General features: G+C 37.0%; 1 protein-coding gene and 1 long non-coding RNA gene across 5 annotated transcripts; both read left to right on the plus strand.

The window, feature by feature from the left end:
- Window positions 1–481: 481 nt before the first annotated feature.
- LOC129762143 (uncharacterized) lies at window positions 482–1,818 on the plus strand. 3 transcript variants are annotated; one of them, XR_008740550.1, is made up of 3 exons: window positions 482–539; window positions 594–1,228; window positions 1,280–1,818. It is a non-coding gene; the product is annotated as an uncharacterized LOC129762143 (long non-coding RNA). The 3 variants fall into 3 exon arrangements; XR_008740551.1 differs by having other exon boundaries at window positions 1,295–1,818; XR_008740552.1 differs by having other exon boundaries at window positions 594–905; window positions 965–1,818.
- Window positions 1,819–5,253: 3,435 nt separating this feature from the next.
- LOC129776905 (uncharacterized) lies at window positions 5,254–7,408 on the plus strand. 2 transcript variants are annotated; one of them, XM_055782850.1, is made up of 3 exons: window positions 5,254–5,521; window positions 5,578–6,216; window positions 6,284–6,412. In XM_055782850.1, exons 1-3 carry the CDS (start codon window positions 5,360–5,362, stop codon window positions 6,287–6,289), a joined length of 807 nt encoding a protein of 268 aa, XP_055638825.1. In that variant the 5' UTR covers window positions 5,254–5,359; the 3' UTR covers window positions 6,290–6,412. The 2 variants fall into 2 exon arrangements, with proteins under 2 accessions (XP_055638825.1, XP_055638816.1); XM_055782841.1 differs by having other exon boundaries at window positions 5,578–7,408.
- The last annotated feature ends 11,692 nt before the right edge of the window (window positions 7,409–19,100 follow it).

The raw sequence follows: 19,100 nt of genomic DNA on the forward strand, positions 1-19,100 counted from the left end.
CATACACACTAGGCAACTGGCAACTTAGGTCGGACCAACTTTTTCGATTCAACCTAGCATGTCGAGTCACGCGCGATATATGTTGGCAACTTTTTCGTTCAATTTCTGTTGACATTTTTAATTCTGCGTTCGTTGAGTTTCAATGTTTGTCAGTAGTAATAACCAAGGGATTGCTAAGATGGCCGCCTTTTTGTAGCCAGCATAGAAAAAAAAATAGAAACCATAGCATAGAAATCATAACCTAAAATTAATAATGAGGTGCTCCGTGCGATTTTCCATCAGTGATTTTGATTGCAAATCGCCAAGAAAGCTTCAGGATAGGTATCCAAACATCGTTTGCCAAAGGAAACTATACAACTTAATCAAATATTAACATATATGACTCCAAACATTAAACAATACGTGAGCCCCCTAAGCGCGAGCCCTGTTTTATGCTGCCTACGCTCAATTTGCATTGATAGATATAGGGTTGCCAGAGCCCCGGTAATAACAAACAGTGTTTTCAAGATTTGCCCAGTTTATAATAATACGAACGAAACGTAAGCATTTTTTATTTTGATATATAATTTTATATATGGTTTATATTGTATCAGGTGGAACAAACTGAAAGAGGATTTCGAATGGAGAATGACCTATGTTGGGGAGCCAAATTGAGCCGTCAAATTCTCAAACTCCGATAGCTTCATTTCCAGGCCCCAACATCGAAGGGAAAATTTCCTTTCCCCCACATAAGACACAAACTCCGCTACCGTCGGCAAAAACAAAAAGTACACTTCCACTCAAATTTCGACGACAATCCAAATGCGTAAACACTCAAAGTGCAATCACATATGCTACCGACATTCCTTCACAAACAAACATATCACATCCGTGTAATTCCATTTCACATTAATTACAATTCACATGTAAAAACTCAATTTATATTTACATATCACAACGTTTAGATTTTACATTATATTTACAGTTACAGGTATTTCACCTCACAAATTACATCTATTAAATTAAATGTCACCACTGGCGGACCATCTCGGACTACTTTCGCTCCGCTATTTACAATTTTTGTTGTGCGTTGTTGTTGATGTTGATCCTACTCTGTGTCATATTTCACGATCGCCAATCTACGACGAAGTGATGAATAATTCACCAACGTGACCGCTTCGTTCGTGATGAGATCCCAGAAGGAGAAAACGGCAAATCACATTGTTTTTTCCGTTTTCCTATCGCACATGTGAGATACACAATTCCTGCTGTATATGATCAGCTGATGTAGACCTTGTAGTTTATTGTTCTCCAGCAGGCAGCCGTCTCGATTATGTAATCGTGTGTACCAGGCCTGTATTTGGGGAGCTCTTACTACTCATAAACAATTTATGTAGGATCAGCCGAATCGGAAGAGTACAATCAGGTTCTTGACACGATCTATGTTGGTCCGGTACCAGTGGGGAGACACATTATTTCAAGCAGACATACATTCCCAATGTGACACGTATTCCGGAGCTAGACGCAGTGACTCTTCACACTTGTTCATATTGTGGTCAAGGATTCGCGCGAGCAGGTTACGTTATAAATAATTAATACTCAGAAATAGAGAGAGAATGGAATGACCACTGAGTACAATCCGGGTGATGCTTGAATTGATGTTGCTTTAAACATTGCCGGAATCATAACGGAACAGTAGAGAACAATACAACATTACTGTGAGAATTTAGCAGAAATTCGAACTCGTGACCGACGGAATATTGGACATGAATATGTTTACTAGAATGATCCATTTTTTCAATTGTTTTAGATTGATGCGGAACCTAAATAAAGTCTACTGTCGAATGGCAGCGCGTCATATTTTTTTTTCTTTTCCATGCAATAAAAAAATTTTTTTGATGGTGCTGGTTATCTGTTACATGCAGTTGAGGTATTATAAAACTGCTCGTTTTGATTTCATTGTAGCTTACAAATATTGCGCACATTTTCAATTAGATGTCGTTTGCATAAATTGAGTACTTTTGTTTTCCTCTTTTCGCTAGAGTTGGATAATTCGCTCTTCATATGATTTATTTTGGTATTTGAAGAAATGACATCTCTGCCAGCGATTATGCAGTTACCAGATGAAAACTTAACGAATTCATTACGTTTGAGTTGCCACAATGTGCAGAGCTGAGTTGGAGATCTGATTGACATCGCCAACAAAGATCGGGTTGCGGTTGCCCAATGTGTAGATGGCCTTAGGGTGACCATGGCTGTAGATGGATTTATTCACGTGAAAAGAGTTTATTCCAGGTACAGTCAACTCTCTCATAACGCGGTTTCCATATAACGCGGATATGAAATTGCGACAGTCTTCCTTTAACGTTGTACTCTTATAGCGCGGTTTCCATTCAACAACGTGCCATCAGTTCTTTTCGTGCACCTAATGCATGATTTCAACTGGATATGTTTATACAAATATTCAAGCTTATCTTTTTGCCGTTTACGACATTGGTTTCAGGCAAGTCTCGGCTTAGAGGATATGATTCGCAAATCAAGATGTGCTGCAAAATTAGCTGTCATTTCCAAACCTGTCAAGCTACTCGGTGAGCTCAAGGCAGATCTATGGAAAAAGGTGCGCCCGTTTGGCTACTAAGCTGGGTTAGAGGAGCGGTTGAAAACAGTACGGTAGCAAGCGGAAGGGGCTTTATCTGAAATGTTAAAGAGAAAGGACGATCACAAGAGTTTGAATGAATTCTGCACTCTCTCAATAATTTCAGTAGTATTCAGCTGCTACTAGTACTTTATTCGAATATAAACGTTTTGCGTGTGGGAAAGACGAAACGTTTGCAACATGAACTGTTGTAGAGTTTACACGCCGTGCATAAGCGTATTGTGTTTTGTTTACAAAAAATCAGTATACATTTATCTTGTCTTGTGTATTTATTGGTCTCCGTACTACGCGGTACGAATGATGTGATTTGTACACATTCTGAGTTTCTTATAGTGCGGTTTCCATACAACACGATAGATGGTTTCCATACAACGCGCTACGAATTAGCCTGGTTTATAAGTGAAATCCGAGTTTCTTATAGCGCGGTTTCCATAAAACGCGGTATGCACTCACCGCGTTATAGGAGGGTTGACTGTGTATATAACTACTATCTGGGTCATGTAGAGTCAATGAAGTATTTTTTTCAAATGCATTATGATTGAAAAAAAACAGGAAGTGGGTTATATCTATGGTATAACCGCAAGGGTGACGTAGGAAATCGTTGATTCAGAGATCATTTGTATGAAGTTGAATCTGAATTCATTCTGAATGAATGAATATTTGGAGAACTTCGAAAACGAGAGCGTTACGTTGGAGGCACAAGGTTTTATGCATCCAATATTGGATACGGAAATATCCTACTGATGGGGAAGAATAATCTTCAGAAGCTATCCTGTTGATTGCGATTGATTGAAAAATCACAAAACCTAATGTATTTGGTCACAGTGTTACATGGAAAGAAAACATTAAAATAAACTCTTTCATATGAATGTAATTTTAAATTCCCAGAGGAACTGGCAGATTATTTTCAGTAACGATTAGATATTTCCACATTTTCCTCGATACTGGAAGCCCGCCAGTGGTTAATGCTAACTCGATAACCATCTGTTAATAGCACTTGATTGAAACATATTTGGTCACAGTGTTACATGGATAGAAAACATCCAAATAAACTCTTTCACATGAATGTATTTTTAATTCCTAGAGGAACTGGCAGATTATTTTCCGGATCTTTCTCGATCCAAACGGAAAGAATTCCGTGCGTGTATGTGTGTGTGTAGCGGCTGCTTCGAGATCTTCCCGGGGAACCGTTTGTAGCATCACTCTCCTCCTGATGGATTCCCTTCTGGCCTAAGGTGCACAAACAGGCTCTTGGTGACACCGTTCATCCGCGCTTTCATGATAAATGAAGAGCTTCACCACAACAGCGACAACATGCTCCAATCGCTGTTCAATTAGAACTGAGTGGATTTCCGAGCGGCGCTCGCTTATATACCGATTGGTGATTTCAATAGCCTATTTTGAAAGTAAATTTAAGACTATTGAAACAAGTTTTTGGATCAGAAAGTAACAAGTATAGAATGCGTAGACATTTTATCTTTCGAATGAAGAGTTTATCATACCATTTCGTTCAGTTGTTTAGGAGCTATTAACACTCAACATCTCGGTCTCCGGCGTAACGCTTTCGTTTTCGAAACTTTGATTTTACACCCCGGTATAGAAATGAAAGACGTAGTCCTACGTCAAAAGTTATCTTGCAATTTTTTTCCCTCACACTATATGTCAAATGTTTCTCCGATCAAAGAAACGTGAACGTGAACTCGGACTTTGAACGTGACTCGGACTTTATTTTAGTTTATTTACGTACGTGTCCGAAGCAGAATTATGTGCGATTCACATAGAACGTTGCGGAAAAGAACGTCCACGTTCCGTCACCGTCTCCACAAATTCACACATGCAGTCTATGCTTGTAGCAACACAGTTGTGATCTAAGGAATCGAAATTCCCTAGATGCTTGCTATTAAAGCAAGACTTTTAGCTCGTCCTCTCTCGAACTTTTTTGATGTTTTTTGATGTTCAGAATGGTGGATTTTGTACCTTCGAACTACGATCGGTGGATACCATTGATGTTATGCTATAAACTTTAAAAAAATCACTTCAGATTCGCATTGGATGTTGGTGGAAGCTCATGGTGAGCATGCTGCCGGAAAATCGCAATGTTATGGTGGCTCAAAAAGTTTGAAAGTGGGAACTTTGATATGAGGAAACGAGTAACGTGGAAAACCACCGAAAGCGTCATACCGAGCAAGACTGTTCATGGTTGGTTCATTGGCATCGGCAACCACATTATTCATAAGACCTTACTACTTCCGATTACAGTTTGTTTTTAACGATGGAACACGTACTCGTTGATCAGTGCTTCAATCATTATGAAATCCTTATGTGCGGGCTTAATATCTGGTTTGGGATTTTCTAAGAATTATTTTTTAGAGCCTTCATGAATTACTTTATAGATGGGAAAAATGTGCAGGATAACCAGTTTTTTTTATGAAATAGTTTAGACTATTCTAGAATAATAGGTTTATATTTTTCATTAATATTGAAAATTATGAAAATATTTTTTAATTATGCACCTGTTAGGTGCGATTCCAAAAAAAATTTGAAATTTCTTATCCTTTTATTATTTATGGTTCTCTTAATTTGCAATCACTGTGTAGAGCTCACCTGAGAGAGCTCACATCGTGCACCCGGAATTGTCGATATAAACAAAAACAAATAAAAACGACGCATAACAAAGCTGCAAAACAAAAACAATTGTTTTGAAAATGTGAAAAATATATAGTTATGAGAAATTGGACAAATATGCCTTGTTCGTTGAACGAAGTGATATCTTTACTCAAATTCATTTTGTTTCTTATACTATTCCATGAAAGCACTGGAGACTTTCATCGCTACAACGGAGAACTGTTTATCCAGAACGTGGAAAGGGGAGAAAAATTTAAAAATGTAATTTTACATCATATCAGCATCACCATTGATTCGGGAGCAATGTGTTTTTGTAGGACCTTGAACAGAAGAGTCGTTTGCCACGCTACGGTAATTGTTGGATGCAGAGCTTGGAACATTTGAGAAACGGATGCCGAATATTAACCGATTCGATTCAGGTCGATATGGCGTTACGCTTAACCGATTGCTTCCTGGAAATGTCGGGCCAGGATCGACTGAACTGTGTCTCGGAGCGAACGGAGAGTTTGAAACGTCTGTGCATGAGTGAGATGGGGGATCAACCGTTCGCGGTCTACAGCGATTATTTCATACAGGCACAGGATATGTGCTTTTTCCTGGAAAGCCAAAAGTGGCAGCAAGAAGCGGAGAATACGATTGACACATTGAATTCCAAGTCAAAAGAGATCAGTGAATGGTTGAATGCTGCTAGTAAAATCCAACATGTCATTCTGGAGCAGCAGAAAGCGGAATTGACACTTCAGGAAGAAATGTTAGGAATTGGGAGCAATCTTTCGCGTGTGCTGATTGATGCTCAACAATCATTCGATAAACTGAACGCAGATTTTCGTAATTCCTCCCAGAGGCATAAATCTATGCTGACAGATCTTTCTCTAGGAACTAACTTGTTGCACAGTTGGATAATAGAACGGTTTAGCATTGTGGATTGCCTTCTGCTTTACGCGTGCTCTCTGTTGGTGATTATAATTGGCACTTCTTTGAAGCGCACGGCTAATTCTCGGGTATATTTTCTGCTTTGTTTAGCGGTGACTGGCTGCCTCGAGATGGCTATTTCAAAATTAAATCTCAAATCAGAATCCCCATTGAATAACAAGGTAATTTGGACGTTTCGGATTGTCTTCATCGTAAGCAGTTGTTGTATTTTGAGGGTTTTGTACAATCGTTATGAAGATTTGAATGAAAAGCTGCTGAACGACATCAAAGAGCAGAATCGTCAAATAATGGATTATCTACTTCAAATGAAATTTGATAGCCAACGTAATCAAACGAACGTGAAGGAATCCCATTCCATGTATAGTTTTAGCGTGGCAGCAAGCGACAGTCGTAAAAGTATTCTTGATCCTCTCTTCGGACAAACATTGCAGGAACCGGCTACGGAGTCTGCTACAGGCTATGAGAAGGAGAACAGCTCTAATGATCGTCGTTCGACTAGCAGGTCAACGAAGCTAACTCCAGAAAGGAAAACGGCTGAACAGTCGAGTTTTTCACGGTTGTCGAGATATAACTTAAGGAGAAAAACAATTAATTCCAGTAATTAGTTTGGTTTTGTTTCGTATTATTACATTCCAAATTGCGGGGCTCAGAATGCAAGGGGTGTAAGTGACTTGATCGATTTCTCTTCATCAACTTTTTATTTAGTTAATAACTCAACTGCAAAAACGTTCCAATTTAAGTTTGCTCTACAATCCGATAGATGAGGTTCTGACCTATGTTCCACATTGTCAAATACAGCTGGGAATGTATTTTCAGCTAAGTTATGACCTAAAGAGAGAGTCGATGTAGAGAAATCGATCAAATCACTTACACCCCTTTCATTCTAAGCCCCTCAATTGACTATAGTATTTTATGAGATTTTATATGAAATGCAAAACATTTTAATTGTTGAATATCAATAATAAAGATTAATGATGTATTACAATGTTATATATTTTAACCATCGTATTGTACCGAAATGACAAAAGTTTTACACTTTTGTTGAACACGACGTTTTACACGATTGCGTTTAAGAGATTTGTCAATATCCGATTACATTATGGAATACATATAGGTTTTGAATTGAAATAGAGCGTGTTTCGGTCAAAAATGATGCGGAATTTGCGATGACGACATTGAGCTTCGTTTTCCCAAATATTCATATCAAATAGGTATTCTATTGAGAAGGGTAATACGATTTTTCGCAAATTATAAAAAAAAATTAAACGAAAAACGTGTTAGATGTTTTTGTATTATAATAAAGAGTTTTCGTGAAAATTCCAGGAAATGTTGTTGTAATTGTTGAGTAAGGATCAGGACGGCATTTTCAAGTAATCAAATAACATGAAGCAAAACTTTACATTCAACATTTGAGCAATTGGAAACTGCCTTCCAACCTGCTTATTGGATAAAGAATGATTTGCTCCCCGAAATGGCCATTCCATTCACCACCAGACGTCGACACTGTACATCTGTCACCGCTGATACTAGAGATGCCAGATGTAAATAAAAAAGTTTTCATATACAGAAAACCTGTTTTTGTGCAATTCGTTTTCTGTTGTGTTTTTTTGTGCGATATATGAAAAGGAACACATATTTGACGAAGTTATCGTCCATTATTTTTTCGACGGTTTATATGCATTTCAATGCGAATAAAGCATATTTGCGTCTAAATTATTCCCATCCCTTCATCAAATGCACCAAGTTGCACATAACATGATTTCTAACGCCTTCTACACATTGAGCAACCGCAACCCGATCTATGTTGGCGATGTCAATCGCATCTCCAACTTAGCTCTGCACATTGAGTCAACTCAAACGTGATGAAATCGTTAAGTTCGCGTCCGTCATAATAAACTGGCAGTGTTGCCGTTCCTTTAACTACTGAAAGAAATCATATGAGGAGTAATTTATGAAAAATGTTTTTGAAAAAAATACAACTTCACATGGAAATTTTCTCAATGTGAGCGAAATTAGAAAACAAAATTATTTAATTTTGCAAATAGCATCGAATTGTAGGTATGCGCAACTTTTTAAAACTCCACAATGGAATCAGAACGGAACCTTCGAAATACAATTTGCACTATAACAGAAAAATCTGTTTGTATGGCATTCCTGAATGTATTTTTTCCGAAAGTGCTACAGCCCGAGATGCCAGGTTTAAAGAGATGGCCTCATTCTGAAGACATTTAACTTACTGTGAAGACATTTGATTTTGTGAAGACATTTCAATGACATTATGAAATATGTGAAGACATTTCAGTATGCTAGTGTATGTGGATTTTTGGAGGCGATCTGGCGTAGTGGTAACATCCATATCTCTCACGCAGAGACTACGAGTCAAAGGAGACTTTTATCTTGGTATCACTCACTTGTTTTTCACGGCCACTTCTCAATCGAAGGTTCTCCGGTTACATATCATTTCACAATAATTAGCCAAAACTTCAAAGCTGAAATAAATAAATTGAGTTATTTATAAAAGAAAATGAGAAATGAGAGTTATCCATTCTTTTTTTTTGGCATTTAAATCTTCGTATATCCCGCCTTCATAGAATATTTATGACAGTTCCGTTTTTGAGGAAGAATTGGGGCGATATTAACTCAATTAAAGGTTTATCAAGTCAAAAATCTTTTTTAAATTCATAAAATTTAGTTCGTGGTTGCGCAATATATATATTTGTTCACATTTATTAAAACGAACTTCAAAACCTCAAGGTAAGTTCAATAAATGCTCTATATATAATAATTATTAAAAACATTAAATAATCCATCCAGCATTGTTCAAAATTGAGTTATGCATTTAAGTTTCCTTCAATATGATCGTAAAGACATTTCTTACCACATGAAAACGTCTGAAAAAATCACTTGGCATCCATGATTAATACTCAACGAATGCAGAAATCGAAATGTCAACAGCAATTGAACGAAAAGGTTGCCGACACACATCGCGCGCGAATCGACATGCTAGGTTGAATCGAGAAAGTTGGTCCGACCTAAGTTTCCAGTTGCCTAGTCTGTGTGCTCCCATTTGATTACAAATGCTCTCAACTTTTTTTTGACATACTCATTAAGTTGCTTTCCAACTTAGGTTGCCTAGTGTGTAGATGGCCTAACAGCAACAAGTTTCGACACGCAACTAATAGCACAACGCATCCACGCGCAACCAAATCTTTCCCATCGCAAAGCTTTCCCTGCGAAATCGAACGGTGAGCGGCGTGGATTTGAGTCATTTTCTTGGGGGAAACATTTTTTATTCGGTCCCTATCTACCAGACCAATTTTTTCTTTCCAAATTGTGTACCGAACGCGATATTTTAAAGCTACTGGTGAAGTTTTGCACGATTTTTTTTGTGCGGTCCCTATCCCCTGCACAAAAAAAAGGTTTGCCTGTATAGCGAATTCGTTTTTGTTAAGTTTCAACTTAGTTTCGCACAAGGCGCCTAGAAGTATATCCTAAGGTGAGGCCGTTTCGTCACTAAGTTGGTTAGGGGAGCGGTATATGAAAACAACACGGAAGAAAGCAGAAGGGGATTTATTTGCTGGAAGCGTGAAGGAGACAGACTGATCACGAGCGAGCTTTTGCACAAGCGTATTGTGTATTGTGGGGCCATAATTTGGGCCCCGAACTGGATGTTCACAAAAATGTCCAATTAGAAGTAGAAATGTCCGTTTAATTGGTCTGTCCAATTAGCAAAATGTCGTATTAAATGTAAATTACTGTAGTAGAAAGTGGCATTTCCAAACACGTTTTTTATACAATTTAGTCAATTAGTCATCGAAATATCAGCGAGAATCTTCAAAAACAGAGTTCAAACTGTTAAAAAAGTATACTTTTGTATACTTTTGAACTACAGTCAGCTCTCCCTAACTCGATATTCTGTATCTCGATATTTTCCCTAACTCGATGGATTTCATGGCACCTTCGATTGATTTTACAAACATTTTTCTCTCCTTACTCGATACCTCCTTAACTCCAAGGAAAGTGAAGTGGAAGGTAAAACGTATTGTCAGAATTGTCGTTCGGACGTATCCCGTAAGTTTGAACTTATTTACATAGATGGTATCCAAACAACACTAAACATTGACTACAGTTTCGCCGGCACGGTTGATTGTCGTTATGAACCAGCACAAAAAACAAAGCTGCAAATTATGCGCCAGTGGCGGTACCACGATCAAAGCACTCCCTGAATCACATTAGCCGAGCCAGCTGGCGGAAGCATATGCATAAAGGTTACTAGTTTACTATTTTCAACGACAACTGTTTATTAATTATACTGCTTCAAATACCTTCGACGAAATCAAATGTAACCATACCAACGTAAGTAATAACATAAACAAATCCAAACTTTTCGTCTTGCCATTCCTCGTACGTCTTCTCTAAATAGTGTAAATTACGAGCCACCTGTTACCTCCATCATCTTGCTTAACTCGATGGTCCCTTGGATATCGAGTTAGGGAGAGTTGACTGTAAAATGGAGTATTTTTTATTCGCCAATTTCTGCAAGTTGGTGGTCCTCCATAATTGGTACAATTACTCTAGTGGTTCTCAGATTTTCATGAAAAGTGGCAGTTTTGTTCTTTAACGCAAAACAACATTTTTTAATTTTTATATTATGGTGCCCATATCCATTTTAGGGTGGTCAGAAAAATCAATTTTGTTTTACTTTTTCCCAAAAATGACTTTTTTCGAAAATTCACAACTTTTAAACCACTGAACCGATTCAGATGATCGACGTATCAAATTGAAGCTTGTGAGTTTCTATGAGAATTTTTTTCTCCGTGCATGTTGCCAATTGAAGTCTGGGGAACCAACTCACAGCGGGGCGACGTCATACAGATGCTGACCAAATAAATAAACAAATACCAAAAAATAGTTTTAGATGCATGTTTTCAGGATAGTCTACACCTATTTTTGGTAGTTTGATGTGGGTAACTAAAAATCTCTAATTTCCCTACACAGATAACTTCCACAGTTTTTTACTGGGATTGATGTCGAGTGATTGTGGAGGAATATCAATAACTTTTGAGCAATTGTAATGTAACCATGAGCAAACTCTACATGCCTTGTGTTCTGGGTCATTGTTTTGGTGAAACTTGAATCCTCGATTCAATCCCATTTTTCTGACACTTTACATCATATTTTCCTTCAGGATGTTCAAGTAAACATTCTGATCTATTACACCATCGATAGAACAGAGAATAGAGCAAAAAAAATATCAGTAACTCCAATTTGATTTTTCCAAATAGCATGAAACACATCAATGTCTTGCTGGTAAGATGTTATTTCCGTAGATGGATCCAAATTTAATAACTTTGGGTTCGATGATTGTCGTTTCGTATGGAGGAAGCCAAACGATGAATTAAATGTGAAAAAAAATTTAAAACAACATTTAAACATAGTGGTGGTTGAGGGTTGGTATAAGGGATAACGGCTATAGTTGCAATGAACCACGGATACTGATAATGGAATTCTGAAATTGATCAACATCTTCGAAATAGGGTTGAGATTTCAACCAGCGTACGAATATGAGATTGAGTCACATACATTCGCCATACTTAGAGGAATTAAAAATCATTATTCGGAAAACAGATAGCAAATCATTTAACTCTCATATGACACTATGACTTTACCTAAATTGAATGTTCCGAAAGCTTGTTTTCGACTTTCAAAAGAAGAGAAAAGTGATCTGCATGGTGACGTACGATTACGAGTTTGAGTCACTGCATATACAAACATACTACGAATATAAACGTGTCTCGTTTTCAAACACAAGTAAGATAAATGATTTTGGTTCGAAAATATGATCATGGTTTGTCCACTTTCTTGAATGCTCTAATTCAGCACACGTTTGTCAAATCGGGTATTCGATGGTTTCAAAACATATAAATAAAATTGTCATTTTTATGATTTAAAGTTGTTTTATAGTATATTTTTACGGAATCACATGTTTTAAAGGATTATAAAATACACCATCTATTGGTGTCAATACGCTCCTCATTCGAGCTGACTTTTAATCGATCACCAGGTTATTATTTGGCAAGTATTCAGACCTTTTCTGGATTATAACACATACAAATATTGCAAACATCATGCTTGCACACTATTTGCATTAGATTTACATAGCTAAACAATCAAATTAACGCATTTTGATGAACTCAATTTTGATCATGAGTTGTCCAATTCACTAATGTTGTTTTGTCCACATGATTTCTATGGCAACCGCTGGGCGCGCTGCAGTTTGTTTATTGTGTCCTTCGCGTATAGCATAAATTAAGTTTCTGTGTTGAAGTGAACACTTTTAAAATGCCCAAGAAAATGCAATAAAAGCTTAAATTATGAATGGATGAATATGGTGACAGTAAACTCAAGCAATGATAAATGCAACATCTACCTGAGATTTCGAATGTTTTCACTCAAAAATGGTGATTTCTAAAGCCGGACAAACCATGATCATTTTTCGGACAAACCATGATCAGAGGTGGTCAAACCATGATCATAATTCCTCTTTGAGGAAAATCGTTAAAAACATAAAAATTTGAATTCAGCAAGCCGTGGAATAAAGGTGACGTATAATTTTCATCAAAACGAATATTGCAGATTTTCTTCGTGATATTTTTTTTCTTGTAGGTCATTTCAGTGTTTTGAAGACTATTTCTCGAAGAAGTTGTGAAGTTATTGGAGCCATTTGTTTAGCGAGTGGAATTCCCCGAAGAAGATATACGAATTTTGAATTTTCAAGTGTTTTTCGGTGTGTGTGAAGCTTCCCGCTGTATTGAACCTTGGTGCAGGATTTCTGAAGATTCCCTGCCTCTGGAAAATATAAAACAGCTAAGTTTTTGTTTTGTGTTACTTAATTAATTAATTAATTTTATTTAATTTTTTTTTATATATACAAAAATAATAGTTTTATTTTCTGTGAGTGTTAGGCATTTTATGCTCTCTCTGCTCTCATTTTTATTACACAATTCTATCTAAATGGAGGGGAACCCTCCGATGTTGATATGAGCATCGTAGCTTCTCCTAGTAATTGTTTTTCTGAAGTTCGTCCTTCGAAGAAAAATAAAAAACAATCACAGTTAAATTCGACACAGCCAACAATTGATTCTGTTTCACTCAGTTCGGTTCAAAATCTAATTAATTCTCCTCAACATCCAATCATTGAGAATATTCCTCCCAAGAATCTTTCTCGAATACGACAATACCAGAACGTTTCGGGTTCATCGAAAAATCGTTGGGTGGTATTCTTCCGTCCCAAAGGGAAACCGTTAAGAGTGACCCAAATTTGTAAAGACTTGAAATCTAATTACTCAAGTGTCTTGGAGATTACAAAAGTTAATAAAGACAAACATCGTGTTGTGCTCTCGGATTGTAAAGACGCTAACGCAGTTGTAAATAATTCTTTGTTCACTGCTGAATATCGAGTGTATATTCCGGCACACATTGTTGAAATCGATGGTGTGGTTTCGGAAAAATCTCTCCAACTAGCAGATTTCGAAAAAGCAGAGGGTATTTTTCATGATGTAAAACTTCCTCATGTGAAAATTTTAGAAGTTCGATCGCTGAATTCATTTATAATTGATGGCAACGAGAAGAAATATTTCCCATCTGGTTCTTTTAGAATCACCTTCGAGGGCACAGCTCTTCCAAATTATGTGCTCATTGATAAGCTTCGTCTTCCAGTTCGATTATTTACTCCCAAAATAATGTCATGCACTAATTGCAAACAGTTAGGCCACACTAAAACCTTCTGTTGCAATAAAATTAAATGTTCTAAGTGTGGAGTCGATCATGATGAAAGTATTTGCAACAAGGATGCTGATAAATGCATTCTTTGTGGAGGTGTTCCTCACACAGTTAAAGACTGTCCAAAATACAAATCCCGTTCAATTAAACTTAAACAGTCACTTAAAGATCGTTCTAAGCGATCCTTTGCTGATATACTCAAGGCAGCTCAGGTATCCGAGATTTCAGAAAATCGTTTCTCTGCTTTATCAGAGGATGATGAATCGGATACTACTTTCGATCCAATAATCGCGGGAAGAACCAGGAAGAGAAAAAATACTTCCTCCTCCAAGCCTGCTAAAAAAAGAGGATTATCCTCTAATCAACCAGAAGCTTCTTCTCATTTTTCTGCTCCTTCCAACAGTAACCCTCCTGGTTGGGGATCCTCTAACTATGACGTTCATTTCCCTGAATTGTCAAGTCATCCCAGATTTGCTTCTCGTTCGGTTCCTGATTGTTAGATCGGTTTCTTCAATTGTTAGATGGATCTTTGATATTTTCGGAATTTCAGATACATTGAAATGTATCATTTCTGCTTGGCTTCCTACTATCAGTCAGTTAGCTAAACAAATGGTTGCAAAGTGGCCCCTCCTCTCCTTCATTAATTTCGATGCCTAATTTATTGGATGAGTCAGAGAATTCTACTATTCTGCAGTGGAATTGTAGAAGTCTTCTTCCAAAACTTGACTCTTTCAAGCAAATGCTCCATTTTTTGAATTGCGATGTGTTTGCTCTATCTGAAACATGGCTTCGTTCGGACAATATATTAAACATCCATGATTTCAATATTATTCGTTTAGACCGTGATGATTCCTATGGAGGAGTTCTCATAGGTATTAGAAAATGTTATCCATTTTACAGGATTCCCCTGCCTTTAGTCTCAGGAATTGAAATTCTTGCGTGTCAGGCACGCATCAAGGGTAGAGATTTGTGCATTGCTTCTATTTATATTCCACCAAGTACAATGCTTAATTATCGAAACCTTGTGAATAGAATTGAGCTTCTTCCACAAGCTCATCTTATTTTGGGAGATTTCAACTCACATGGCATTGGCTGGGGTGAATCTTTTGATGATCGAAGAGCTAATTCTATTTATGATCTTTGCGATGAATTCAACATGACAGTTTTAAATACAGGTGATATAACAAGAATTGCTCCTTCATCAGGCCGCGCAAGTCGCTTAGATTTATCCCTTTGTTCTTCCTCTTTATCATTAGATTGTCATTGGAAGGTTATCCAAGATCCACATGGAAGTGATCATTTGCCGATCACCGTTTCTATTTCAAATTATTCTAAATCGTCTGAAACTATAAATGTTCAGCATGATTTATCTAGAAACATTGATTGGAAGAGATATTCTTCAATTATTTCAGAATCAGTGGCATTAGTTAATGAGTTACCCCCGTTAGAAGAATATAATTTTCTAGCTGGTTTAATTCATGACAGTGCTATTGATGCCCAAACGAAACGTTTTCCTGGGAATTCGTTTCGCAGACGTTCTCCTAATCTGTGGTGGGATCAAGATTGTGCAAATCTTTATAAAGAAAAATCGAATGCTTTCAAGAATTGGCGTAAATCAGGCTCCTGCGAACGTTACGACAATTACATTTATCTGGAGCGTAAATTCAAAAGCTTCATAAAAGCCAAAAAGAGAGGCTATTGGCGTAATTTTGTGAATGGGCTTTCCCGAGAGTCTTCCTTGAGCACTCTTTGGAGAGTTGCCAGACAAATGAGAAATTCAACTCATTCAAATGAACAAGTTGAATATTCTGAAAGGTGGATCTTTGACTTTGCCAAGAAGATATGTCCAGACTCAGCACTTGCTCCACCTCCCTTCTTGGAGACATCTGATGATATTGCGCCTCCGTTCAGTATGGCTGAATTTTCGTTTGCACTTCTGTCATGTAATAATTCGGCGCCGGGGTCAGATAGGATCAAATTCAACTTATTGAAAAATCTACCTGATAATGCGAAGAAACGTTTGTTAAAATTGTTCAATGTTTTTCTTGAGCAGAACGTTGTTCCGCATGAGTGGCGACAGATTAAAGTTATAGCTATTCTGAAACCTGGTAAACCTGCGTCTGATTATAATTCTTATAGACCAATTGCAATGCTCTCTTGCATTCGAAAATTATTAGAGAAAATGATTCTATGTCGCTTAGACAGCTGGATAGAATCCAACAACCTCCTCTCACCTTCGCAGTTCGGGTTTCGTAGAGGTAAAGGAACTAATGATTGTCTTGCTCTGCTTTCATCAGAGGTTGACATAGCCTTGTGTAGTAAGCAACAAATGGCATCAGTGTTCCTAGACATCAAGGGTGCGTTTGATTCAGTTTCCATTGAGGTTCTTTTTGAAAAACTTCATCTAAATGGGTTTTCTCCAAAATTAAATAGTTTTTTGTTTAACCTAATGCGTGAAAAACATATGAGTTTTTCCCACGGTTCTTCGTTAGGTTTACGGATTAGCTACATGGGCCTTCCTCAAGGCTCATGTCTTAGTCCAATCCTTTACAACTTTTATGTAAATGACATCGATGTTTGTTTATCAGGAAACTGTACTTTGAGACAATATGCAGATGATTGTGTAGTGTCGGTAATGGGCAAAGACAGTATTGATCTGTATAATCCCTTGCAGATTTCTCTTGATAATTTGGTTGAGTGGGCTTGTAAATTGGGTATTGAGTTTTCTTCTGAAAAGTCAGAAATGGTCGTGTTTTCAAGAAAACACCGTCCCGCACAATTGCAACTTAAACTTTTGGATAGAACAATTCGGCACTCGCCGTCATTCAAGTATTTAGGAGTTGTGTTTGATTCTAGAGGCACATGGGGTAAACACATAGGTTACTTGAAACAAAAATGTCAGAAACGAATAAATTTTCTCCGATCCATAACAGGGACTTGGTGGGGGGCCCATCCTGACGACTTAATTAGGTTGTATAAAACAACCGTTCTATCTGTTATGGAGTATGGAAGTTTTTGCTTCAGATCCGCTGCCCGTACTCATATTCTGCAACTGGAGAGAATTCAATATCGCTGTTTGCGTATTGCTCTAGGTTGTATGCAGTCAACACATACAATGAGCCTAGAAATTTTAGCTGGTATCCTTCCTCTTTCTGTGCGCTTTTTCGAGTTATCATTTCGTTTTATGATACGTTGTGAAACACTCAATCCGATAGTGATAACAAACTTTGAAAAAATGCTAACCTTAGGCACTCAATCTAAGCGAATGTCGCTATATCTTGAATTTCTGACCCTGGAAAGCCCATCTGCTTTACTTGGTTTCCAGACCATTCCTTCAATTTTGTTCAATCCTTCTATTAATTTTGACTTGTCAATGAAAGTTTATGTGAGTGGTATTTCCAGTGATCTCCGCCAAATAGTCATGCCTGCAATTTTCTTGTCAAGATATAAACATATTGACTCAACCAAATTTTTTTTTTACTGATGGATCTAGTCTTAATGGTTCCACAGGTTTTGGGGTATTTAATATTAACTTCTCCATATTCCGTAAGCTTAGTTTACCCTGTTCGGTGTTTGTTGCGGAATTGGCTGCAATATACACTGCATTACAACATATTCAGACCTTGTCCCCTGAACATTTATACATTTTTTCTGATAGTCTCAGCTCTTTAGAGGCACTTCGTTCGGTAAGGTCTAGATATTCTTCGTATTTCTTGTCTGAAATCCAACATCTTTCAAGTGTTTTGATAAGTAGATCATTTAATATCACTTTTGTATGGATTCCCTCTTATTGTTCGATACCAGGAAATGAAAAAGCTGATCTTCTTGCTAAGAAGAGCGCTACGGAAGGACTGGTATTTCATAGGCCAATTACTTTTGATGAATATCTCCATTTTCCTCGTGAACGTGCACTTCAATGTTGGCAGACAAGTTGGAATGGTAGTGATAAAGGTCGGTGGCTGTATTCTATCATTCCTAAAGTTTCCCTCAAACCATGGTTCAAAGGATATAATTATTCTCGTGATTTCATTCGAGTAGTGTGCAGACTCATGTCTAATCATTATTCCTCGAATGCACATCTTTTTCGAATTAACATCAGTGATAGTAACCTATGTATTTGTGGTACAGGTTACCACGATATTGATCACATTGTATGGTATTGCTCTAAATTTCAAAATAAAAGGTTATCTTTAATAGAAAATTTTCGCAAAAAGGGAATGCCACTCAATGTTTCGATCCGTGACGTTCTGGCTACTCGTAATCTCGATGCAATTATGTTGATTTATTACTTCCTCAAATCCATACACTTTCAAGTATGAGTATGTGTGTATTTTTCTTTTATTTTTGATTATCGTTTACTTCTCCAACTTTTTTGTTTTTTGTTATGAATATTTTTATTATTTATCAATAATATATGGTTATTAACGTTTTCATTTTCAACTATTTTCCTCAGAACTCAAAAATACTCAGATGCACGCAATTGCTCGCAATCTTCAAGGAGGTGGTTTTCTCTATAAAAAATCCTCAAGAAGAAGTCTCAAATAATATTTCATAATGAATTGTTGTATAATTATTTATATTGTTCTATTTCTTGAAAAAATCATAGGGTTTTTATGCCTTTATGAGAAAGAACATTTGCATAGTTCTACTCACAGAGGCTTTTCCCTATACATAAACACGACTCATTGATGCTTAACGTTGCTGAGCCAGTTGAAAATAAATTAAATTAAAAAAAAAAAAAAAAATTTGAATAGTTTCAACGTCTCATGATAGTATTAGCAACTAGATACTTGGGGCTTTCCAAAATACCCAAACGCGTATCGATTATATGTTATTTTCATGAAGAAAAATCGATTTGCATTTACTAGTTGTGTAAAAACACCACAAATTGGACAAACCAAGATCATTTACCCTACGAAAAAAATATATTGTCTGCGAAAACAGCTAGAACATGTTCATCTCGTACGCAGTGTTTTATGTGAAACACGGAAGACTGACATTGACTTTAGAATAAATTTCATTACGAACAAGTAAATTTATAATAAAAAACATGCTGCCGGTACAATTTGTTTTCAGTCCTAGGGCGGTTTGTTATTGTTTACGCCAGCCCTACATTGAACATCGA

This window comes from Toxorhynchites rutilus, chromosome 1 (genome assembly GCF_029784135.1).
Source record: "Toxorhynchites rutilus septentrionalis strain SRP chromosome 1, ASM2978413v1, whole genome shotgun sequence".
NCBI classification, from domain to species: Eukaryota; Metazoa; Arthropoda; class Insecta; order Diptera; family Culicidae; genus Toxorhynchites; species Toxorhynchites rutilus.